The sequence below is a fragment of the Neolamprologus multifasciatus genome, chromosome 17 (assembly GCF_963576455.1).
Source record: "Neolamprologus multifasciatus chromosome 17, fNeoMul1.2, whole genome shotgun sequence".
NCBI lineage: Eukaryota > Metazoa > Chordata > Actinopteri > Cichliformes > Cichlidae > Neolamprologus > Neolamprologus multifasciatus.
This window is the reverse complement of record NC_140455.1, coordinates 1709910-1736777: the sequence shown is the minus strand read 5'-3', so window position 1 is coordinate 1736777 and position 26868 is coordinate 1709910. Positions and strand designations below refer to the sequence as shown.

The window sequence follows — 26868 nt, the reverse complement described above, 5'->3', positions numbered from 1 at the left end:
TGGAGGCCTATCTCCCCCACCACTTCCCCTGCCAGTGGCAGACGCCCTCAGACATCGGTGCCTTGGTGGTTCTTTGTGTCCAGGGGTGGGCGTCCAGGTACACACCAGCTCACTCCTTGGTGGCTGCTTGTCGGGGCCTGGAGCCTGGGGCTCGCTCGGGCCACTTCGGGGGTGGGGGGCCCTCGGCCTCTCGGCCTGGGGCTTGGTCACACTGGCACAGCTGGCTGCGTGCTCTTTCTGGGACAGTGGCACGGCTGCCCCTCTGTTGGTCTTCCTTGGTCTCTTGTGTTCTGGGGGCCTCTGGATGTCTGGAGTTTTGATCTCCTCCATACCTGCTTCATGCCCTGGAGGACGGGGCTGTGGCCCCCCCACACCCTCTAGCAGATCATTACAGGAAGGAACCTTTTAAAAACAAGCACGCTCATGCTCACAGGTGTACACACGGGTGCTCACACACACAAACTACACCCTTTTTGGCTGCTACCTCAAAGCACACTGTGTGCTGTCGATCTTACGTGCTGCACAATAATGTTTAATATTTAGTATTTACTGTTATATTCCCATATATCATCGTGACGTTGTTTATTATGTTGCTCTTTTTTTCTTTCTTCTGCTTGTTTTCTCTTTTTTCTTTCTCAACAGGTGATCGATATTTGTATTTTTTGCTGCTTATTTTGTTGTTGTTTTTTGCCCTTTATCCCCGTCCCTCGTCCCCGCTGTTTTTCTTTCCCTCTTTCTTTTCCCCAGTCAAGTCTGTCCCATATTTAGCAAGTGAAAATAAAATAAACAATTAAAAAAAAAAGTAAATGCTGACGATTCTGGCTTTTTCCATTGATCTCTTTAAAACATTTGAAACCCGTGTCACGTCATGCCTAGAGTACAAAAATTACAGCGCTGGTCCATTTCAGGAGCACGCTTGAAATGCCTCCTCTCCACGGATGTACCTTGTGACCTCCTTCGTGCCATAAACTAGGCATCGCGCAGCCAAAATGCCAGGCAGCAGTTCTACCCTGTAATGGTCTCTTATTCTCTTTTTTTAAGCACACACACATGAGAGAGCTCATGTTTACTAGAGATTTTATTTTTGGCAGAAACTTCCCAGCCTGATGCTAAAGAAGTTGAGATGAATTATTCAGGCAGCGTGGGGAGTCGTTACCCAAAATCTATTCCGAGCGCGCGTCGCGCTCAGCAACCACTTAAGGAGATGAAAGAAATCAGTGTTTTTTTTGTATTTTTATAACATCTGTCTATTCAGGGACTGTTGACCAAGAGTATAAAACAGTGAGCTCCTATGTACAACCACACTGTTTTGTTAGTTTAACTGGCAACCTGCTGGAAACAGGCCTGATCCTAAAGGTGTGACGCTAAATGAATTTTATGAATATTATGGATATTTCAAGGTTATTAAAATATTCATCACAGAAGGTCACAACTCTACAGAACACGTTTCTCTCTTCCTCTCCTGCTTTTTTAGTTTGTCTTATCAAATATTGACTCACATCAGCAGACCTGTCTTTGGAGTTCTGTATTTTTCTTTAAATTCCCAGTTTTCCATCCACAATATTCTCACTGAAGTTCTCGGTTCTCTTTGACGCAATCCCGCGGGTGAAGCGAAACCACTGATTCTGTCTGTTCTGCTCTGACTGAGCCACTTCCTGCAGTCCTCCATCACCGAGGAGACTGTATGAAGTTAGTCCGTTCCCTCTTGCTGAAAAGAACAACAAAAAAACAAAAACAGGGCTTTTGCCTGTGCGTCAAATAATACCAAAACTGGGGATGAAACTCAGCTAATCCCTCGTCTGCTTCCTTCCCATCATGAGCGTTTTGCTCAGTAATTGTTTACATCTGCCTCATTCCAAAAAAGCTGCTGGTAGGGGGAAAAAAACCCTCCAAAAATGTCTCAAGTCCCCTCTGGCCCCTGGATCCGTTGGCAGAGGATAAGAGAGGCCTTCCCAAACTCCAGCCAAGCTGTACTGCACTGCAGCTACACCAGTATTCTCACTATAAATGAAGTTGTCTCAGTAAGGTCACTTTCTTTTTTAAAGTTAGAGCCTTTGATTTCACGATATCAATATTTATGTGCAGCAGTGACCCCTCCTGACCCCACTCTGTCATTCTTGAATTAATCCCACCTGTGCTGCGTGACTGTCAGCCTGTCACGCTGCTCAGTAAGCCGAGGGTTGTTTATTACCCCGTTTTAGCCGTAAATATACACTGTAAACATGTGGACACTGTGACCGCGTGCACTTTAATTGAGGTGGCACGCTTGATTTACCCTTCATAGGTGTAACTGGCCCAGCGTCTCCTTGAAATCACTGACGGACCCCGAGTGGGAGTTTGATGGTTTTACAGTGCCTCACAACAGCGTTTCACACAGTTTATTCCTATGCAGCCTGTTCGGTGTGCTTCAAAGTTTATTATGTCACGGCATAGTTTTAAGTTATGTATCGTACTAACACAGCCAGTGTGACCGTACCACAATACATTAACAGCAAAAGCAGCCACAACAAAGGAGACAAGGACAAGGAAACAGGGACCTCACAAGAAGAGAGACGGGGCACGGATGCAGAGTAATACAGCTCTAACTTTGATATAACTGACAATCAAAAAGAAGAAAAAGAAAAAAAAGAGTGTTTAGATATGTGTGCTTTTTGATCCCTGTTGGAGGAATAGATGGATAAAATGTAAAGGGCTGGAACGGTAAAGGCAAATATCCAGATGTCCAGTACAAATGTAGCTGAATCAGTGTTACTTTTTGGTAGTTTTGGTAGTGTTTTAAAAAGGTTTTGTATCAGTTTTTAAATCACATTTTTAGTAAGATGGATACTGAGATGCAAACTTGCTACCCCATGCAGTGATGTAGTGTCCTAAAGTGGAGTTGGGCGCTCTTGTTCCCTTTGGAAAAGCCCTTTTCTGTCTTCAGGGAATTGGTTTTAATGCCATTCGCACGCTGAGACATTTACAGCCCTTTTGATTTTCTCCTGGGTCGCTTGGAGCTGGATGAAAGGAGTCATATCAACTGGGGCATTTCAGCACGGACCGAGTGCTAAAAACGTGGGAGGGATGTAGGAGCAGGAAGGAATGTGGAAGACTTCCAACGCTTGCTGTTCGAATGTTTGTTACTCCACCTTTTATCCCTCCCACTTCTCTCTCTGCCTCGTTCTCTCTCAAGTCAATTAAAATTGGCTTCATTGGCAACACATTAAAGTGTGACCAAAACAGTAAGAGTACAGTTAATTTTTTGTTGTTTGCATCTGCACTTACCATAGTATCATTTCCTCTTCCAACCCCTGTTGTGGCAGGGAGTGTGGTTTACACTGAAGTTTGATGTTTATAAGTTTGGACCTAAAGATGTGGCTTTCTGTTCTGTAGTCCAACTTTGTGGTGGTTGATAATGTGTTTTTGTAAAGATGAAATGTGGTTTTGGGTCTGTTATAGAAAGAATTTAGCTGCAGGCTGTTCGTTTTTAGGAACCGAAGCTTCTTTGATTTGGAAAGCATATAGAATCAGCTCTTCAGATAAGTAAGTAGAACTTTAATTTCAGTTTTGAATTGCAGCACGTCTCCTCGGCTGTTCTGATATATTATATCAACTGCGAGCACGAGGAATGTGTCCCCATTGCTTTTGTCATGTTGCATGTCCAGTTGCCGCATTGATTGCCTTCTCTTATCACTGTGCCATCTCACAATAGGCAAAGAGGGAGATTCTTTGACCCTGACTTGCAGCATTTTCAGAAGAAAAATCTTTTCTATTTTAACACAATGTTGATTTAGACTTGGCTACGTATGACACTGGAAAATTAGCCCAATGACAGTGTTTGCAGTTGTAGTTGCTTTTCTGCTGACTTTTGGGTCCATTCTTCATCAATGGAAACCTCAAGGCCACTGGATATTTGAAATTGCTACATGATGATGTGTTTCCCTCTTTATGCACTGAAGCTGGCACGTTCCCTGAGTTTTTCCAGCAAGATGGTGCACCACCACATTATGGGTGCCAGGTCCGAGCATTTCTAGATGAACAGTTTCCTGGAAAGTGGATTGGTCATCGTGGGCCAGTTGAATGTCCCCCAAGGTCTCCCGATCTGACCCCCTTAGACTTTTATCTTTGGGGTCATCTGAAGGCAATTGTCTATGGTGTGAAGATACAAGATGTGCAGCACCTGAAACTACAGATACTGGATGCCTGTGCTGGCATTTCTCCTGCAGTGTTGCTATCAGTGTGTGAAGAGTGGGAGAAGAGGGTTGCATTAACAATCCAACACAATGGGCAGCACATTGAACACATTTTATAAGTGGTCAGAAACTTGTAAATAACTCATGAAAGAATAAAGTTACGTTGAAAACAAGCACACCATTGTTTTTCCTGTGACATTACCAATAAGTTTGATGTGTCACATGGCCCTCTTCCTATTGAAAAAACAAAAGTTGTATCCAAGATGGCCGACTTCTAAATGGCCACCATGGTCACCACCCATCTTGAGGAGTTTGCCCCCTCACATATACTCTTGTGTCACAAACAGGACTTTAATATCACCAACCATTCCCATGTTATTGCGGTGTATCCATATAAATGGCCCACCCTGTACATCGGTTTCATTTTTCTCGGTTAAAAAACATTTAATCACAAATGTGTCATTTGCTGTAATTTTTGCCCCCTAACTCTTACAAATGTGCAACATGTGCTCTTTCTCTCTGGTCTCCTTTTCATTTTTATACTACATCAAACTGACACTGAACCTACTTTTATTTCCCGTGTCTGCCATCCACCAAACCAAGCTCATCACTTGACACGTCACTCTGCCTCCAGCTGTGTTCGTGTCAGAGCTGATGTTGGATTTTGCTTTATTTGAGGTTTAATTGTAACCTTTCCTCTATAATGTTGAACTCATTAGAGTGACAGGGAAGTTTCATTATGCATTAAAGCATGAAAGCTGAGCACATCACACGAGCCTGCTTTCTGGCTCGGTGACATGTTTTGCATGATTCAGTGTTTGTTACTGAAAATGTCTCATAGTCTGAGATTAGACAGAGCTCTCTCCCCAAAGGCAATTCCTTGTTAGGAGATAGACACATAAACACACAAATGCACACACATACTCTTGCACACACACACACAAAGATGCATGTACACATATATAGTCATGATACACCAGCCTTCAGAAGTAGGTTATGCTTGTCACTTCAGATCTCTTTGTTTGTTTCGATGTATTAATTCTCCTTCCTCTTTCACAATCCTCGCTTTTGTTGAAATGACAGTTTAGACTTGAAGGCGCAGTCAATTGCAGTGTTTCCGTCACACCCCAGCAACACCGTGCCATATGCACTGCCATGCTGAGACAGGGGATTAAGACGTGAATTAAGTCAAAGCTTTGGCCATATCCTCACCAGAGTCACACAGAGACCAGCAGAGACGGCTGCCTGGTCACCACATATGGCCATGTTTCTCCCAGCTCGGCCATGAGCCTGAGCAGGACGCACACACTAATACACATCTACAGTTGGTTACAAACAATCACACACTTTCCCCTCTATGTTTTGTCTTGGGGGAGTTTTTAGGAATGCTACTGTCCAGCTGCTTTCTAAAGCCCTCTGGGGGATTATCTTCTTGTTAAATCTAGTATGCACTGCTGTACTCATCCATAGTGTCCTCTTTTAAAAAAGGACTTATGGGATCCTGTGGTTGTTTTAATATAGGCCCAGTCATATGGACTTAAATAAGTCCACACGTCAAAAAAAGGGAGCATGTTCAGATTTTTCTGCCAGCTGCTGACTTTTGGAGGACATACCAGGAAACATTAGAGTGGGTCAACAAAAAGAAACAAAGGCACAACTTTGCTGCTTTTCATTTTGTTCCACTAGTTTATCCATCAGAGGTTTCAGCAGGTGGCTTGGTAACGCAGCAGTACAACGTTCAGTGTAACAGTCTTGAACTTCTTGTTTGCCTATGAAGCGCTACTTAGGAATTACAGCATTGTGCAAAAGTCTTGAACCGTTCCTCATTTCTTTATATTTTGCTTCTAATAAGCCAGACTTTTTTTTTCTCCCATTTTTAAAAAAGTTGACTTTATTAACAGCTCTCCGGTGTTTTTGAAGTCTCTTTGGTTATTGGCTGAATTTGGAATTTTTCACTCATTTCCAGTCCAGTTTTTTGGAGGAATGTTTTTTTTAATGTTAATTGGACTGGTTCTTATATTATAATAATAATAATAATAATAATAATAATAATGGATTGGATTTATATAGCACTTTTCAAGGCACCCAAAGCACTTTACAATGCCACTATTCATTCACTCACTGGTGGAGGCAGCTACGGTTGTAGCCACAGCTGCCCTGGGGCAGACTGACAGAAGCGAGGCTGCCATATCGCACCATCGGCCCCTCTGGCCAACACCAGTAGGCGATAGGGTAAAGTATCTTGCCCAAGGACACAACGACCAGGACAGAGAGCCCGGGGATCGAACTGGCGACCTTCCGGTTACAGATACGCTTCCCAACCCCCTCAGCCACAGTCGCCCCAATATAGTGCTTTCACACTCCACCTGGGCACTCAAAGCGCTTTATATAACAAAGCATTGTTGTAAAGATTCTTCCACTCATAGCATTTATGTTTTTTTCCCCCTTTGTCTAAGTGTTTTCTATCTAACTTTCACACTCCAACGAATGCCTTGGAGAGCAACTTGGTGTTAGTATTTGGCAGCTGCCAGGCATCAAACCACCACCTTCCTCATTAGTAGATGATCTGCTTTACTTCCTGAGCTACGACCACCTTGGTTAAGCCACTTAATATTGACCTGTGAATCATTCAGGCATAAAAAAAGGCTTCTAACACAAGAAATGAATCACGGTCTTGAATCTCCTGCAGGAAGCCAGGACTACTTTAGACAGACTACTTAAAGAAATTACCAGAAAGCTTGCCTAGGGCAGTTCAGGCTGTGTTGAAGAGTAAAGGTTATCATACTAATAATTGACTTTGAAGCTCAATACTGTGTTTCAATGCTGCATTTCCATTTATGCTTTCACATATCAATGCATTGCTGCACATTTTCCGAGCAAAATCTAGAGAAGTGGGGGCTGGCTGAAGACTTTTGCACAGTACTGTAGCCATACACACAAGCGCAACAATTTAACATGGCAAGATTTATACCAAAACTGGCGTTAGGTATTTTGCCTACATGTCTGAGTGTAAGTTTACAGTATACAATCTCTCAGCTGCTGGATTAATTGTCTCCATAATTCTGGTGGGAATCCATTGCTGGTTTGTATCTGATAGCCATGGAACCCAGCGGGAGCTCCGTGTGTGTGTGTGTGTGTTAGTGTTGAAGGCCAGTATCTAGCTAAGCGAATGTGTCTGGAGGACAGGGGGGAATGGGGAAAGTGACAGATGGCAGAAGAGTAATGGGGGAAGGATTGTGTGGCACAGGGGCCGTGGGGGGTAGGGGTGTATGAGCATCCATTTGTATGCATACATGTTGGATTAGTGTGTGTTTGTGTCATTGTATGTACTGTAAGTGTGTACTTGTTTTCCTGTTGGATCTGTGTCAGTGGGTAATGCTGTGTGTGTGGATCAGTAAGACTGAACGGGTTGAATGTGAGGTAGTGGTCACACCCCTCGTCACAGTCTTTGATGCCACAGTGTTTGGACATTTCTCAGCTCGGTTTTCTCCATGCACCTCTTTGCTTGAATGCCGTATCACCTGCTGGACACTTTTTCTAGGACAAAAACTTTGTGCTGCACCATCATGAGGTGGCTGGCATCTGTGCACGCGATGTTGGTTAGGGGTAGCCGTAGCGCCCCTGTGACCCCAAGTACCAGTCCTAACTTGGCTTCTAAGGCAGATCTGCATGCAAAACAGGTAAGCTGCAAAACGGCAGGATGTGCCTTCCGAGAAGCAGAACGTGGAGGAGTTTTTACTCGTCTGCCTGCTCGAGGTTTTCCCAGTCAATTTTGTCAACTAAATGCTGATCTGATGAGTCTCGCAATGCTTTAAAGTCGTTTCTCCTAGTTTAAGCAAGTGTTTTATAATCCACGTAATTGCACTAGGAATTAGAGCTGTGCTGTATGCAATCTGCAGAAAATCACTGCCCAGGAATGCATGCAAGAGCGCTATGAATGAGAATGAGTGTATTTTGCTTGGAACACTTGATTGCCTTTAGCTTGAGAATGAGTCGTTGCTTGACTTTGCTGTTCTAGGGAAATGGCTTTGCACTCTTTCCAGTACCGAATTTCCTATTGTGATCTATGTCCAAAAATAATAATACAATTAAATAAACAATATGTTCTCAAGGTCTACTCATGAATGTGTGGATATATTATTGGAAAGGAAGTGCACTGCAGTTTCAGAGAATAATGGGTCATGTTTGTTTGTGTGTAAAACCACAGTAGTATTAATCTCTAACCCTATTAATCTCTAACTCCACGCTGCACTGATCCTGCAGCTATTCTCTGCATCAACACAAACCTCTGCTGTTAGATCCTTTTTTCAAACTGAGGCCAAAACTGAAAAAACAACTCTGGGTCAGCGTTATACACATGAGTTTGGAAGACGTGGTGCAGTAGCTGAGCAGAAGTGCAGCAGGAAATGAAATTAACCGTCTTTCTACAGCATCCACGTATAGCGGGTGAAGAAGCCTCACCATTTGCAACGAATATTGATGAGTGAGGGACACTCCATTCGGAAAGCAACGGTTCATTACAGCTCATTACAGAGCAACAAACGACCCTCTAAATATGTTGTGTGTGCGTGTTTTGACTGCAGGCTAGATCGTGTTGCAAAAGTCTAACATTTTCTTTCAAGTTATTCCAAGTGTTTACCCAACCAGGTACAAGTCTGTAGTGTATCATCTTTATAGCTATTTCTTTTCTGCACTCGGTTTCTTAGCTCCTTGTACATCCCCATGTAAAAAATCTTGGTTTCATTTTTGATTCCACTCTCAAGCTGGACAAGCAAATGAATTCAGTTGTTCGTGGCAGTTTTTTCCAACTCAGGAGCATTTCTAAACTCAAAAATATCCTGTCATCTAAAGACCTGGAAACTGTTATCCATGCTTTCATATGGTCACGTCTTGACTATTGTAACTCTCTCTATTTAGGCATTTGTCACTCACGCCTGCAACTTGTTAAAAATGCAGCCACAAGGCTCCTGACGGGCACTAGAAAGAGAGAGAATATTACCCCGGTACTCGCATCTCTACATTGGCTACCAGTTAAACATAGAATTGATTTTAAGGATTTATTATTTGTTTTTAAAGCCCTCCATGGTTTGGCTCCAGGTTACATTTCAGATCTTCTTAGCCTGGACTTACCCACTCGATCTCTGCGCTCCTCCAGTCAGATGGTTTTATCAGTTCCACGCTCCCAGCTCAAATCTAGAGGTGACAGGGCTTTCTCCATTGCCGCCCCGAGACTCTGGAATAGTCTCCCCTCGTTCATAAAATTCTCTTCATCCTTGGAAGTCTTTAAATCGAATCTCAAGACCTACTTATTTTCCAAGGCTTTCGGATCTCTTTGATATTACATGTCTTTTTTTTAAGTTTTCTTTCTATTTTAATTCTTTTGTTATATTATCCCTCTGTTCAGCACTTTGGCCGACACTTGATGTCTTTTAAATGTGCTATATAAATAAAGATGACTTGACTTGACTTGTACCGCAGTTCAGATCATGTGATTTGAGCTGTTTGCTGAACACTGTTTTACATATCTTCTAGGAGTTTATCATATCCTGTAACTGACCTCTGGAGCATTTGGTGCACAATGTGACTGGATTGGCACACTAAAAGAACATGTGTCTCAGGTATCTCTGTGATACGTTTTTGGGTTCTTTTTAAGGATGGCTGTGGCTTTTTGTGGGGGGTACAGAGTTCAAACTGCACAGATTTATATGTTTACTGCTGTTTACATGATATCCCACAGATCCTTATGTTTGGAACGTTAAGCATAACAAACAGAATCGAGGGCAAGCCTCAGTCTAAATCGATGATCCTGCAAATGTAGATTTTTCGTACGGAGCTGTTCACAGTGGTGTAGGAACAGCTGAAAGCAACTAGGCAAACTTTAATTACTTTACCCACTATGTGTTCCTTTTTATTGTGGTGAATGTTTAGCGGTTAGCTCACTTGTATTGAAAATGTTCAGTCGATGTATTGGAGTGATTACTTCCTCATCTCGGACTAAGACAGGATTTGGAGGCCACAGAGGCAGGATCTCCGTGTTCCCTCCTTGCCTAATAGCAGATAATGAGGGCATGGTAATATTGAATCACCTAATATTTACAGCTGGAATGTCTCTGACTGAGGCTTGGTGATTGATGAGCTGGTTGTACCCCAATCATGCAGTCTCAGGAAATCACTGAGAGCCAGTGAGTCGGATTGCAAGGTTGTTTCTTTTCTCAAACAACCACAGACAGCGACAGCGCTAGCAGTGGAGATGAAGGGCGGATGCCAAATAGAAGCTTAGCAACCTCAGGCACAACGTAAAATGTGTGCAGCAGGGCAGCGTTGCTATTTTAAGGTAGTGAAAATGCATGAATGGAAATTGTGAAGGGAAGAGAGAAAACAAAAATCATGAGTGAGAAATGCAGTATTCAGAGTGCAGGACTACATGGCTCGAAGACGGGAACGTGATTTCTGAAGATTCTTTGTAATGTTAATAAAAACCTCAGAAATTTAGTGGAAACAAATGAAAAGCACCCAATGGGCAACAGTGCAAAGTTAGCAAAGACTGACGAGAGAGACGCTCCTTAGATGAAGAGTAGCAGGGAAAAGAGGAACGGTCTGACCTTGAGTTACCCCTTTGATTTCTTTATCAGGTCAGATAAGTGGAGACGTGTTCCCAACAGCTGTGTGCTACTGAGAGAGAGCAGTACTATGAAGCACCTGCACCATTTACACATTTTCCAGTCATATATTCCTACCCTCACTTAATCCTCTGGTCGACTGTCTCCATAAACGCCAAAGATCAATAAGTAACACCTCACTAAAAGTTGGATCACAGGAAGTGTCTGAAAGTTGAGAGAAGACCGGGTGTGATGCCAACCCAAATAATTTGTTTGATTTACAAAGATCAGTGTTTTTGGTGGAACATCATATATAGCATATACCATCCAAAACCAGGCGTGTAGTTCTCCCTTGTTCTCCGTATACTTATAGCTTCTAGTCAAAGCAAACCACATTTTGGACTTTTCTCTGTGCACTATTCTCTTTGCTCCTGCTCTCACAGACGTATTGCCTTTCTTAAGTGCTCTAAAGGTAGCAGATCGTTGACTGTTGCTCTTTGTCTGTCAAACACTTTTTCTCACTCTCCCTCAAGTGTTACAGCGGTAAACCTCCACCAACAGACTCTCTCTTGGTCTGACGTGACTCTGTTGGCACTATAAAGCCTCATTGACTTGTTTATTTTTCTTTCTCTCTTTATATCAACGCTTTCTTCTGGATTGTCCTCTTTTCTTTTTCAGTACATCCCTCTCATGATTAGGGATGGGTACCGATATCCGGTGCCATGATGGCTGGAAAAGCAGCGCACATTTCGGTGCTTTTTTTTTTCCTGAGATGTCACACACTTTAGATTCTAGCCAATCATTTTACGTTTCCGAGGATAGTAGGCGGGTCCAGGTACGTACGTTCTTTTAGAGCAGAGCTACAGATTAAAAATGCCCAAGGCGAAGCGGTCAAAAGTCTGGCTGTACTTCACAGCAAAAGATGCAAACTCAGCAGCCTGCAACAAGTGCTTTAAGCTGATACTGTGATACTGTCAAAGGAGGTAACACCTCAAATCTGACGAAACACCTGGCGATGCATAGCGTTTTTTTAAAAGCCGAGAAATGCCCCGTATTTGATAGCTTGCTGCGAGACCTCACACCGAGCACATCTACTGCAGGTGTGGTGCCTGTTATCGGACCCGGAGTTAGCAACATCCCCCAAAAACCCGAAGAGGAGAGTCCTGGCCCCTAGCCCTGCCAGTGTAGCAGAAATGATGAGGATGATGATGCAGCAGCAGCCGTTCTTCTCTGTGTGAGTAGCTTAATGTTGTTCGTGTGTAATTTACGTTGAGTAGGCTAACCACGTTATTACATTAATGCATGTAAGGTGAACTAGCAAACACCATCATAGCTACATGCAGCTGTCTTCTTGTTTGATGGCAGATGCTCCCTTCACCCTGGCCAAAAAGGCTAAAATGACCAAAGAAAAAGTGGAAAACAGCTAAACATGAGAGGTTTTTGGACAAAGTTTGTGTTTTTTCCATTGTTTAAGCACTGGCACCGTTTCAAAAGTACCGGTTTGGTACCAGTATCGGATAAAAACCTAAACGATACCCATCCCTAATCATGATGGTTGCTCTTTTAGCCTCCTCCCACACAGTCACATCAGTCTGACTTCCTCTGTGTTAATCAGTGTTGGTGCGACTGCACCACACTTTGAACCCCTAAACACACTTAAACAAATAAATTTACCAGCTTATCACAGCAGTAGTGTGAAAAAGCTTTAAAGGAGAGAATCATATTGGTGTAAAGAAATCCTGAAACCTGCACAGGGGTGTAACAGGGGTGTATCTTCTCCTCCTTTGTGAAGCTGTAAATTCATACATAACAACACTGAGGAAAAGTTTCTGTTATATAGACCTCACGATGACTCACCTAACCTTTGCAGCTCCTCTTTTCAGACATATTCTGTGTCTGATTTTTATCGATGATCTTATGACTGCCCAGCAGCGCAGATAAATTGCCAGTTGATATTGTCTGTTCAGATATTATTGATTTTTTTCTAGGTATGTAGGTACTCATGATTTTCTATTTTTTCTTATCTATATGTCTGCCTCAGAGAGAAATGCACAAAAAAAGATGGGGTGTATGGAGAAAAAGCAGTTATATTCAGGACTGTTGATCAAAATTGTTATGTCTGTGCTTTTTTTTAAAAATGCATTCAGTATGCAGTGTCCACATCCAGTGCGTTTATTTAGAGTGAATGATTTAGCAATAAAGAGAATGGAAACTTCAGATGGTCAGCAGTAGCAAAAACTTTAATCTGTCTGATCCACAACTGCCAAGTTTGTAGAATCGCCCATCAAACATAATCAATTCCTCCTTTCACTTAATCGCTCACTCTCAGGTCAGTCACACCCATCAGCATGCCCAGGTGTTGACAGATGGGAGCAGGAGGAAAGTCCACCTCTGCAACACAAGGTGTGGTTAGTGAAGGGGGGCGGGGGGGCACAACCAAAGTGAGAGAGAAAGAGATGATGAGTGAGCAGGGAGGACTAGAGCAGCAGTCCCCAACCTTTTTTGCACACGGTCCAGTTTATGTCTGATAATATTTTCAAGGTGTCGCCGATAAATACAACAACAACACAAAAACAGTACCGGTACCAAAAAAAAGAAGATTTATTTATGACACACAGGGAAACCAAGTTAGCGATAAAAACGATTTAAAAAAACAACAACGATAAAAACCAATAAAAACCCTTAAAGCCATAAATTTCACACCCGAGCCTCAACTCTCGCAGCCTGGTACCAAACGACTCACGGACCGGTACCGGCCTGGGGGTTGGGGACCGCTGGACCAGAGGACCATGACAAAAATTGCCTCGCTGTGCTTGTGAAATCACTGTATGTGTGCTGGATATCTCAGTCTGTGTTGACTGTTACACCAACAAAGATGTGTGGGTGTTTGTAAGAGAATGGCAGGTCCCTCTTTCACTGCTGAATGACATCACTTCCTATTCCCCGTCTGTGCTCAGTTTAATTTGCTCCTCACCTTGACAGACATTATACTTCATTCATTCATTCATTGAAGTCTTCAGAGGTTGAAGTGAATCTCTTTTTTACTTCTGTACCTGCTACTGTGAAACCTTCTGATATTTGACTTTATTTATTTTAAAGTTGAAGTGAGTTCAGTGGCATTCCTGCCTGGCTTAGTGATGCCAGGAGCACAAAGACTGTTGTCTGTCTAAGCATGGCCTTAAATCTTTTTTAATCTATTAGCTCATATGCCTTATTGCAGGGCACACTGAGAGACCTTTTAGCTAAATAATCTAAATGGAAAAGGGGATAAAAAAGACACACATCAGTCATCAGACTTATTCATGCAGAGTTATTCAACCAGAGTGGACATTATTTGAGCTGGCACACAGGTTTGGCTGGGGAAAACGGCAAAACACAGAGCACCATAATCAGAATCATATACAAGCTAACCAGCCTGTCATTATAAGATACTCAAAGCTGTGCATCCCAAATGAAGCCAAAGAACACGTTTTCTTTTGTGCTGACAAATTACTGAGGAGCAGAAGTGAATTGTCTCACATTTAAAAGCACGTTTAATTTTGTTTGTGTGACATGCAAACCCTTCTTACAACCTTTTTGATAAATGGTCGTAGCACTTTAAAACTGACAGCATGATTATGTTAAAAGAAAATGTGAATTTTGATCCCTTTGATTTTACGCTTGTTTAAGTGTGTCTCAGTGACTTTTTGATTTGGAGCGAATCTATCCACACTCAGCGTGTTTATCGGTCCATGCAAATTCAGAATCAATTGAGCACAATGTAAATTAGGATTTGGAAATCATTTCCATAATTTAACTCCAGGCTGCTTATTTCCCTGTCTAAAAACATATTCCAGTCTTTGAAGGAATCCAGAGTCAAGATCCAAACTGCAACTCACATTTACAGCATGTTCACATTCACACACACTCTGTCCTCATGCATGCAGTAATGAGTTTTATGGCTGAGTGATTTATTCATTTAAATGTGGCCCTGTTGTCCTTTAACTGTCCACAATGACATAACAGAGAGCACATCAGTTGCCTGACAGAAGGAGATGGTGAAACCTATTTTGCACCACTAAAGGAAGGTCATTTGCCTCATCTCCTCCCAGTCAATTTGTAATTACGTTATGTAGAGAACAAGAAAAAACCCACATTTTTAGTACGTGATAGAAATGTAACAACAGGAGTATGCAGAAAGGCATCACAATTACTCCCTGATCATCGGTCCTCCTCAACATGCACATTCTGTACCTCGACTAGATCAGAGAGGATATTTGCAGCCAGTGGACCAGTGCATAGGCTATAATCACAGTTAGACATTCTGGAGGATAAATGACAAATATGATCTCTTTTCCTTCATCAGAATAGTTTCCATGATAATGGATTATTTGCTAATCCTAAAGCATGCAATTAACCCTAATCCATTTACTCCTACCTAATCCATTTACAACTGTCTCATCCAGGCTGAGGAAGAAAAAAGACAAAGAACAGAGGATTTATATTTATATACATTTACATTTTTCAAGAGAGCCTGCTGGAGTTGAAGCCATCAGAAGGTGATTTAAGTGACTGCATCAGGATATTCAGTCGTTTTATAAAAGAAACTTTTCTCAGTATTTAAATGGGTGGTGACATCTGTGTCACTGTGGGTTCTTATGGGTTAATTATCCTTCTTCTCACTTACAAATCCCTCAACGCCCTGATCCTGCAGTTGCAGTCTGACCTGCTGCACTCGGACACTACGGTCATGGGTCTGCTTTCTGTTGCCCGCATTACCCTCCATACCTTTGGAGGTTCTGGGCCTTCAGTGTCCTGGCCCTGCCCTCTATAACTCTGTCCCATCCAAGGTACGCAAGCCCCGTCACTCGACTCTTTTAATAAACTTGTTAAAACTCACCTCTTCAACAAAGCCTTCAACATCTAGCCTTTGCTTATTTATATACTGTTAGTAATATTATTATCCCGTCGCTCATCCAAGTGACTTCTTCAATCTCAGCTGACTGCAGGTTTCCCCAACCTTATAAACAGTAGATTTACACAATGAGTGACACTAGCACCACTGAATGAACAATGGGCTGTGAGGTCAGTTCCTTGATGATTAATATCCTCACCCCAACCGGTCGCAGCAGATGGCCGCCCCTCCCTGAGCCTGGTTCTGCCGGAGGTTTCTTCCTGTTAAAAGGGAGTTTTTCCTTTCCACTGTCGCCAAAGTGCTTGCTCATAGGGGGTCATATGATTGTTGGGCTTTTCTCTGTATCTATGAAGCGCCTTGAGGCGACATTTGTTGTGATTTGGCGCTATATAAATAAAATTGAATTGAATTGAATTGAATTGAATTAATATGCAAATTCTCATGACCATTGATCAACAACTACTGATCAAAGACTGTTGATCAGTGGCCTGAGTACCATTCACAGAGAGTTGGGGAATGGCTGCAATCACAGCATTGTAAGATGGTGATAGATATACCCTTAGGGCCCCTCTTTAATTCAGAGATGATCTTTCCCTTTTCTGAAGAAGTCACTTGGATGAGTGACGAAACGTTTCTCCTACTGACAACGCTACGTCCAGATGAACAGAATCAACCTTTTGGGATTTACTTACCTGGATGATCGAGCATGCATCAGGACAGCTGGACGATTCATTTTCAATTCAATTCAATTTAATTCAATTTAATTCAATTTTATTTATATAGCGCCAAATCACAACAAAAGTCGCCTCAAGGCGCTTCATAGATACAGAGAAAAACCCAACAATCATATGACCCCCTATGAGCAAGCACTTTGGCGACAGTGGGAAGGAAAAACTCCCTTTTAACAGGAAGAAACCTCCAGCAGAACCAGGCTCAGGGAGGGGCGGGGCCATCTGCTGCGACCGGTTGGGGTGAGAGAAGGAAGACAGGATAAAGACATGCTGTGGAAGAGAGGCAGAGATTAATAACAGATATGATTCAATACAGAGAGGTCTGTTAATACATAGTGAGTGAGAAAGGTGACTGGAAAGGAAAAACCCAATGCATCATGGGAATCCCCCGGCAGCCTACATCTATTGCAGCATAACTAAGGGAGGATTCAGGGTCACCTGGTCCAGCCCTAACTATATGCTTTAGCAAAAAGGAAAGTTTTAAGCCTAATCTTGAAAGTAGAGATAGTGTCTGTCTCCTGAATCCAAACTGGAAGCTGGTTCCACAGAAGAGGGGCCTGAAAACTGAAGGCTCTGCCTCCCATTCTACTTTTAAATACTCTAGGAACAACAAGTAGGCCTGCAGTGCGGGAGCGAAGTGCTCTAATGGGTGATTTTTCCACACAACTGTCCCACAAGAGAAAATCTCCTATGAGCAGTAGATTTATGTGTGAAAATACATAATAGATAAATTATATTTATCATGTACATAAACAATCTTGGTCTAAATGTGCCGGATGCAAACTTGCACTTCTATGCTGATGATACAGTTATTTACAGCTGTGGTTCAACTCTTGTCCAAGCCATTGACTCCTTGCAGAAAGCCTTTTTTGCTGTCCAGCACTCATTACTTCAGCTTAAACTTGTTCTCAATGCAGACAAAACAAAGCTGATGTTGTTTTCTAAATCGAGGAAATGGGCCCAAACAATCCCATCAGTAACCACTCTTGAAGGTAATAGAATAGAGTTGGTTCACACCTATAAATATCTGGGAATCTTAATTGATGACTCGCTCACCTTCAAACCACATGTAGAGAATCTTGTGAAAAATCTGAAGTTAAAACTGAGATTTTATTTTCAAAGTAAGTTGTGTTTCTCGTTTAATACAAAGAAGCGGCTTGTTGCTGCAACATTCTTGCCTGTGCTGGATTATGGAGATATTCTATATATGAATGCTTCTGCTCAATGTCTTTGAATGGTTGATACTGTGTATCATGCTTCTCTGAGGTTCATCACTAACCGTAAATTTCAGACTCACCACTGTGAGTTATGTTCTCTTTAAGTTATGTTAAGTTATGTTCTCTTTAAGAAGCAACAACTCAGTGAGAATTGGTGGGCATTTTCTTTCTGGTAGTGGAGAATGGACACTGAGAGAAACTAATTATAAATATGCAGATATTTACAAAACTACGCATAAACACTTTCCCTATCAAGCGGGTCTGCTTGTAGTAACGTTTACATTTACAGTTTTGCCATTAATTTTTTCTCCTGATCTGTCTCCTCTTCTTCATGTTTGGGCCAAATGAAAAGTAATCTAAACTAAGTGTGAGGAAGAAAGGCAGTAGAGGAGAGCAAACCTACACAGCCCACGGATCAGGACAGTGTACACACAGGGAGACGTGGAAAAATGACAAAGAGAGTTAAAGCAGCTCTACTTTGATTTGCTGACTTCGTTGTTGGTCCCACCAGACAGCCTGTGGCTTTGAGCCCCCCGGCAACAGCTCTCACTTTTCTGGCAAGTCACTGAGAGAAGCTAACATGGACCCAGGAGACTTGCCTTTCTCTGCAGTCTACACTTCGTGCTCGGTGTTGCAGCACTGATTGTTGTTTCTGGTCAGCTGAGCTTGTGCCTGACTTATACCTTCTGGATTGTGGAATCAGAATCAGAATACTTTACTGATCCCTAGGAACAATTATTTTGGTTACAGTGCTCCAGTGCAAACAGTAAAACAGACAGACAATACACTAAGTAAGGAATAGCACTATATATATATAAAAAAAAAAAACACCCAGCACGCCCCTGCGGGCGGTTTATCCTTCAAGCTCAGGTCCTCTACCAGAGGCCTGGGAGCTTGAGGGTCCTGCGCAGTATCTTAGCTGTTCCCAGGACTGCGCTCTTCTGGACAGAGATCTCCGATGTTATTCCCGGGATCTGCTGGAGCCCCTCGCCTAGCTTGGGAGTCACCGCACCTAGTGCTCCGATTACCACGGGGACCACCGTTACCTTCACCCTCCACATCCTCTCGAGCTCTTCTCTGAGCCCTTGGTATTTCTCCAGCTTCTCGTGTTCCTTCTTCCTGATATTGCTGTCATATATATATATATATATATATATATATATTAGGACTGGGCGATATATCGAGTTTTTAAAAAATATCGATATATTTTTATACGAGATATAAGATGTGACAACATCCTTTATATCGATATGTTACGTTATAATTATAGTTGTGGAGCCACAAGTTTGCCTCTCTTTCGTCCACTTTTGTCTCTACGCAACGTTACTCGACCTCACCTCTCCTTCACTGAACACAACTCCCCCTCCTCCCCCATCACTTCACCTGCAGGCAGCGACAAGATGGACACAGCAAATCTCCGTTAACGAGTTACTGCGCATCGCCCCGTGCGTGGGGCTGGACGGCGTCAACGTGTTAACGAGCTAACTACGCTAATGAGCTAACCGCGCTAACGCCATGCAGCCCAGAGGGACTGCACGGCCTAGAATCCTTTCATTTTCTCAAAAATCGACAGCGCGCCTTTTGTGTGAATTCTGGTTGTGCTTGATGACCGCGAACCTATTTTATGTGGTACACAGCACTCAGCAATATGTCAAAAAATGTTTTAGTACGACTTTGGTAAGATACGAGCACCGCTTGATGGATTGTCGGAGCATTACGGCTACCAAGGAGCCTCGCGGAGTGATACGCACTGTGCTTCAACGTAATATTACCATATTGTGTGTGTATAAGGACCATAAATGGCACCTGAAGCGGATTTCAAACTCCAGGCTGTGAGTCACGCAGTAGAAGTTGGGAACAGAGCAGCTGTGAAATCTGTCTAGCTTTTTGTTATGGACAAAAACAACATAGTTTTCTTTTATTTATGGAGCGTTATTATTTAATAAATGCTCATAATTTATTTTTGAGTAGATTTTATGTACATCTATGCTGTATGTTAATAAAAGTGCCTGTGTGACATCTGGGACACAGCTTTGACTAAGAACTCCTTTTGTTCTTACTTTATGGCTTTAAAAAAAATATCGAGATATATATCTTATATCGCCATCCAGCTAAAAAATATCGAGATATGAATTTTGGGTCATATCGCCCAGCCCTAATATATATATATATATATATATATATATATATATATATATATATATAGTCACCTATTGATAAAGCTGCAAAAGTGCAAAAAGGGTGCAGCTATTGCAGTGTTCACAGTGTGTTAAGTGGATGAGTTGTACAGGGAGATGGCCACAGGCAGGAATGATTTCCTGTGTCGTTCAGTGGTGCTTTTCGGTAATCTCAGTCTCTCACCGAACGTGCTCCTGTGACTGACCAGCATGTCATGGAGTGGGTGGGAGGTATTATCCAACATTGTCTTTATCTTGGACAACATCCGCCTCTCCAACACCACCTTAAGGGAGTCCAGCTCCATCCCCACAACATTACTGGCCTTACAGATCAGTTTATTGAGTCTGTTGGAAGAGTCTCAGACTGCGCTCATTCTCAACTTCTGTGTGAGATTTTCTACTGAAGCTGTTGTCACAATGTCTGATGTTGGGTGGTTTATTTTTGAATGCGAATGCCACAGGATTTGCTTTGATTTGGATTCATTAAACATTTTGTAAAGAAGATCGGGTCGTTAGAGTCAGTCTTCAATGAACTTCTTTCTCTGATGCACACCTTAAAATACATTTTCAGTGCACAAAAAGTTTCAAGGAAAATCCTAATTTGACCACACAATCCTGTTTGTTGAAACAATTGTAATCTTTAGAGCACTGCAAAGTCCACTTTTATGTTTTAATTAACAGTTCACAAGTGGAAATATTCACATAAGTACATGAGCACCATTGTTATTTCTTGTTGCAACAGTATTTAAGAAATTTCAGTGATACCAAAATTGGTTCCAGTTTCCCAAAGGCAATTTCTTGCTTCTGTTTTCAACAGTCTGTTGTAGTTTAGAATATTTGAGACCATTTGGGGTTTCTCTGAGAACTGGCAATCAGCTGTGCTTCGAATTAAGCCATGTCATCATTTATTATTATGAGTCTTTTGGTATTACAGAGAGAGAGAGAGAAGACACAGACTTATTTATCACCTAAGATGTATTGCCAGGCTCAGTTCACTTAGGTAAATGAAATTAGATGAAATGTAATCCTTGTGAACTCAGTGATTTATAAAATTGTTATATTGGACAAATGAAATCAAACGGATCCGAGGGAAACCAAAGCTCGCTACGGAATAAAGAGGTCATGCCAGGACACACAGAGAATTCTTTGATACTGTTGATGTACTCTGTGACCTTCACCCATCCCGGCTCTGTTTTACCACAGCCATTTGTCCATACGTCAGATTTTAAGAGCTGCCCATTACCATAATGAGTAGGTGTGCTCCAAAGTCATTTTTGCAAATCTTCAGCAGCCTATCGCATGATGCTTCAGGCCAATAGCATCTGTTGTTCTTATCCACATGCCCCCACCTCCACCCTCATCAGAGCTATTAGGTCCATTTTATAGTTGCTGTGCACAGTGGCTCCACTGGGTATTAGCCACGAGGAGAGACATGGTTTCCCCGCTGCGAACACTCAGCCAAACCTGGCCTCTTTCACTGCCTGACCTCATGCTCAAGTGGGCGTGCAAAGAATATGTCTTGGAGCAGGAAGAAAAAATAACAGCGTTAAAAAACTCAAAAGGGGAGCAAAAAAAACGTATGTGCATTTAGTTACAGCTGGTTTGTCAGATTTTTTAAAATCTCTGCTGAATGACAAATTGCATTATCCAGTTTTTGTTATCTTCTGTATTTTTATTCTGATGGACAGCTCCAGACCGTACTGCTCTGCCACCTGCATCAAACTCGAGTTTTTAAAATGACTCTTTTTGGCTCCTTTTCCCCCTAAGGGCAGCCAGTTTATTTGTTTTCTACCCAGTAACCACAGAAAAAGCTAATGCTCAAGTCTCCACTACAGTATCTGGTGGGAAGTTTGTTTGTGAAATTAACATTCCTGGCTCTTTGCATTGAGGCAGTGAAGATGTGTTTTATTTTTTTTCTCCCATCGTGTTTGTGGTAATTTCACAGTCCAGTAGTTGTGGGAGCGCTTTCCAGCTGGGTGGGTGGGACGTTTCAGACTCGGCTTACTTTCCATAGTGGGACGTCACCCTATCCTTTGGAAGTTTTTTGGCCAATTGCACAACTTGTTTGCTCCTTGATTAAAAAAGCTGAGAGGGACAAGCTGATGAAGCTGGAACAGGATATCAAGGAGCTTGAAAAACAACACATGCTGCACCCAGAGAGGGAATTATGGAATTAATTAATTAAATTTAAATTTGAGATAAATAGTATACTGGAGAAAAAAGCAGAATATGCAATGTTTTGTCTAAATCAAAAGTATTTTGAACAAGGGGAGAGAACAGGTAAAATGTTGGCACACAGGGTTAAGCAGATAAAATCTAGCAAACTTATACCATCTATTTTTGTTTCTAGTAATAATAATAAGTTGACCACCAGTAAAAAAGAAATTAATGATGCTTTTACTAAATGCTATCAGGAGCTTTACACCTCTAATGGATTGGTGGAGGAACAGAGGCTGTCAGATTTCTTTTCTTCTATTAAAATTCCCAGCCTGTCTAAAGACCAAAGAACTGTATTAGAAGGTAAGATTACACTAATTGAAGTTAAGCAGGCAATTGGCAGTCTTTGATTGGGCAAATCTCCAGGCAACGAGGGATTTCCATCAGATTTTTATAAGGTGTTTGTGGGCGAATTAGCTCCAAGACTGCTGTCGGTATATCAAGATGCGTTTCAAAGAGGGAGACTACCATTTAGTATGCGATCGGCAGTGATCACGTTATTACATAAAAAAGGGAAAGACCCACAGCATTGCGGGAATTATCGCCCAATTTCATTAATTAATGTGGACGAAAAGATTATTTCCAAGATACTAGCTTTTAGGCTTGAGAAAGTTCTTCCGTGTTTGGTGCATAGGGATCAGGTTTTGAGAAAAACAGAAGTTCTGCAGATAATTTACGTAGGTTATTGCACATATTCTGGAAGAGCAGGACTAATTTAGACCCTGTCGTCGCGTTCTCCTTAGATGCAGAGAAGGCCTTCGATAAAGTTGAGTATCCCTTTCTGTTTTATACGTTGAAGAGATTCGGTTTTGGTCCCGTTTTTAGGCAGTGGATTCAGGTGGTATACACAGATCCAATGGCTACAGTTACTACCAATGGGATAATGTCACCCTCCTTTTCGTTAAGTCGGGGTACTAGACAAGGTTCGCCCTTATCACCTCACATTTTCGCCCTGCTTTTGGAGCCTTTAGCTATTGCATTACGTGAATGTAAGCAAATCAGAGGGGTGGATATGGGTCAAGAAGAACACAAAACTTTTTTGTATGCAGATGACATTTTACTGATCTCAAGTAACCCAGAACAGGCCGTTCCTGCAATTTCCTCAATTATTGATTCCTTTTCTGTAATCTCTGGCTACACCATAAATTGGTCTAAGTCGGAAGTTATGCCCATTTCTAAATTGTGTCCTCCAGTTATGAGGAGCTCATGGCAGTTCAAGTGGATGCCCGAGGGTTTGACTTACTTGAGGATTAAACTGACCCCTGGTTTAGACAACATAATGCAAGTAAACATCTCCCCAGTTATTCAAAATATTCGTCCGCTGTTGCAGAATTGGGTTAAAATAGATCTGTCCCTTTTGGGCAGAATTAATTTGGTGAAGATGATTATTGCCCTTAAACTTCTGTACTTTCTTCACATGTTACCGATAGCAGTCCCACATAATTTGCTAAAGCTTTATAATACATGTGTGGAGGGTTTTGTGTGGGCAGGCAAAAAGCCATCTTTTAATGGGTCCAAACTATATGCTGCTAAAGATAATGGCGGGTTGGCAATGTCCAAGATGGTCTGGTATCACTATGCTTTCTCCCTCTCTCAGTTAGTTAAGATACATAATTCCTTTACAGAGAAGCCATCATGGGTTGCGATTGAGGAAAGTCTTGTGCAGTATTGGTCAAGTTACTTGAAAAAAGTAATCAGTTACTAATTACTGATTACTTCCCCAAAAAAGTAATCCCGTTACTTTACTGATTACTTATTTTCAAAAGTAATTAATTACTTAGTTACTTAGTTACTTTTTAAAAAGTTATCAGATTTACAACCTGAATAGGTGATAAAACAATCGATCTGTCAGCCCAATTCTACTTTTTCTGCATAATCCATCATATAAAATGTAATCAAATGGAAAAGTCTCTTTTTAAAACTTGTTTTATCAGTTTTAATCGTTTAACTTTATGCATCAAGCAAAAATTTAATTATATGCAACATTCTCTGACTGGAAGAAATTTGTTTAATATTTAAACCTATTTTCTGCACATTCCAGCACATTTTTTTTTGTGTGTGTGTTTACACTCAGTCTTTCAAATAGATGCAAGTAAAACACAGCAGAAAATAAATAAAGTCAAAGACTAGCGGTCCTTTTGCTCTATTTTCACCTGTAAAGCAGGAGTGGGGTAGGCGGAGATTTACCCTGGTGCAGGTGTGCCGCAGCGGTCAGTGGAAGAATCCGCGAGTTTCTCTGTGAGTTTCCCATTACGTCGTAGCTACTCTGTGCTTGTTTGGAAGTTTAGGGGGTTTTTTTCGCTGTAAAAAGAAGTTTTCTTCCCACGCACAACGGACACTAATGTTTTTGTCACTTTTTATGGAATCAGTACTTCCACGCTTTAAACGCTGCACGCTCATACTCTCTCCCGCACTCGATATATTATCCATTGTTGATCTGCACACAGCTGTTGTCACGAACGTCACACTCGCTTACGTCACTGTCATGAGACATTCTCGCAAAAAATCACGGTTTTAGTAACGCAGTAACACAGCGTTCCTACGTGAAAGTAACGGTAATCTAATTACCATTTTTGCAATAGTAATCCCTTACTTTACTCGTTACTTGAAAAGGTAATCGGATTACGCGTTACTGCCCATCTCTGGTCTTGTGGCTCCTTCGTCTTTAGAGGCCTTCCTCACTCAGAAGGGAAGACCAGTACCGTTTAAAGATCCAGTATTGGCTTTCATGCAAGAGACCTGGTTTAGAGTTCACCAATATACCAACATTAGCCCTTATCTTACCTCTAGAGCCTCTATCTGGTATAATAAGAAAATATTAATTGGTAAGAAACCGGTCAGGTGGGAGGCTTGGGCTAGGACAGGTATCAGGTGGGGGATTTATTTGGGCAGACTGGCATGAAATCGTTTGCAGAAGCTGGTTTCATCATGGTATGTTTGCTCACCTGAAACACAGTCTCAACTTATCCAGTACAAGTTGCTTCACAGAAATTACTGGACTCCCAGTAAATTAGTCGGGCTGAAGCTTGTGGATAATGACACCTGTTGGAAATGTCAGGAGGAAGCCGGGACTCTAGTTCATATGTTGTACACATGTCGGAAAAATGATTATTTGTGGGACGGGATCATTAACTTGGTGAATGATATTTTTAAACTTAATCTTTCTAAATCTCCAGCTGTGTGTGTCCTGGGCCTGTTACCTGACAACAGTATCCTTTCCACAAAACGGAGACTGTGGATGCGTCTGGCTTTCATAACAGGATGCAGGATAATACTGAGGCACTGGAAGTCATCCAGCCCCTGTTCTCTCAGGGAATGGACTGAACAAATGTCTAAGATGGCATTATATGAACGGGTTATGTACAGAATTAAGGGGAGAGAAGATATTTTTGAGCAGGTCTGGGGTCCTTTTTTGTTGTACATCGACAATGTCTCTTAGATATTGTGATTTTACTTTGGAAGTCAGTATAGGGAAGAAATTGTCTGATGTTATCAGTGGTCAAGGTTATGTTTTGTTTTTAGGCACCCAGGTGTTTTGCCCCCATTGCTTTTGTTTTTGCTGATGTTTCCCAGGAGGCGGTTTATCATTTTGTCTCTCCTGGTGTTTGTTTGTTTTTTTGTTTGTTTTTTGTGTTTTGTTTGTGTTTTGTTTGTTTTTTGTTGTTTGTTTGTTTGTCTTTAGTTATTGTTAGTCCTTATTTGTTGGTTGTTGCTAAGAAACGGACAGAGAACTGACAGTATGATTATTCCAGTTGTATATTTGTTAATGTTTCTGTCCATCCAAAATATGAATAAAAAAAGAAAAAAAAAAAGAAAGGTTAATCAAGCTGCTTGTATCTAATGAGAGAAAATTCCAATTTAAGTCAGCTTCCTGTTTTGCCACTGACTGCACCCCCCGCAGCTGCTTCTTTAAAAATATTTAAGAAATTCTAAATTCTAAACCTCCAATATATTCTTCATGCATTAAAATTGACAAATATGTACCCTGGGTCTCGAAATGTAAAATAAACTTTTTTTTAAATGAACTATGGCAGACTTTTCCTTTCCATGGCAGCAATGTTCCCTCTAATTGTTCACATGTCTGAGCGAACACACAAACTCCCTGAGCGATCCCTTGGATCACTGTGAGCGACATCAGACGTGTGCACTGTGGTCACGCTGGCATCTAATCCATCCAAGTTACATGGTTTATTAAAATAATCAAATTACAGCATTTACATTTATGTTAGACTACTTTTAAATAACTGCTTTAGCCCACTTACAATGAAAATTTAAAAAAATGTAGTCGTTGACCTGTGTAGTATGTTAACACTATTGGAAGTAAAAATAACTTGAACTCCAATTTTGAAAACACAACTTTCTTTTTTCTTCTTCTTTTTTTTTTTAAAAAAAGCTCTGACTTGTGAGTCTGTGGTCTGGGAGAGAGAGTTCCCTTTCTGCAAAATACAGTATATAATGACCAAGGCTGGGCAGTTAATTATATAGTTACGTCTTCAAAAAAGGTACTGAGTTTAGCAAACAACAAAGTTTTTTGCAGCTATTTTTTATAAATGTAGCCAATGCATTTTTAAATAAACATTTCAAACTATTTACAGAACAATCAGCTGTTCTGCATCAAATTTGATGCCACACAAATTATTTGTGCCACTCCGCCGTCACTCCTAAAACTTCCCCCCGTTTCTTAACAACTAGATGCCGCGTTGCCATATCATTTTTTGATTGGTCGATGGTACTTTTTTGGACGAATAGAAAAGGGAGAGGGGAGTGGAGTTTGTTTTTGCTCACAGGCAGAGAGCGCTTTCAAGCCTTTTATCTTATAAAACGCCGTTTTTACTGTTTCTTCCTGCAGTAAATATAAACA

At 41.6% G+C, this 26868-nt stretch overlaps 1 protein-coding gene across 1 annotated transcript in view; it reads left to right on the top strand.

Moving 5' to 3' along the window:
• Window positions 1–234: 234 nt before the first annotated feature.
• Window positions 235–26868, top strand: part of nav3 (neuron navigator 3) — a 265011-nt gene continuing 238377 nt past the window's right edge. Inside the window, exon 1 of the mRNA XM_085138223.1 lies at window positions 235–7852. Within this exon, the coding sequence (XP_084994349.1) occupies window positions 7682–7852 (171 nt within the window). The 5' untranslated portion in view covers window positions 235–7681. The remainder of the gene's footprint in view (window positions 7853–26868) is intronic.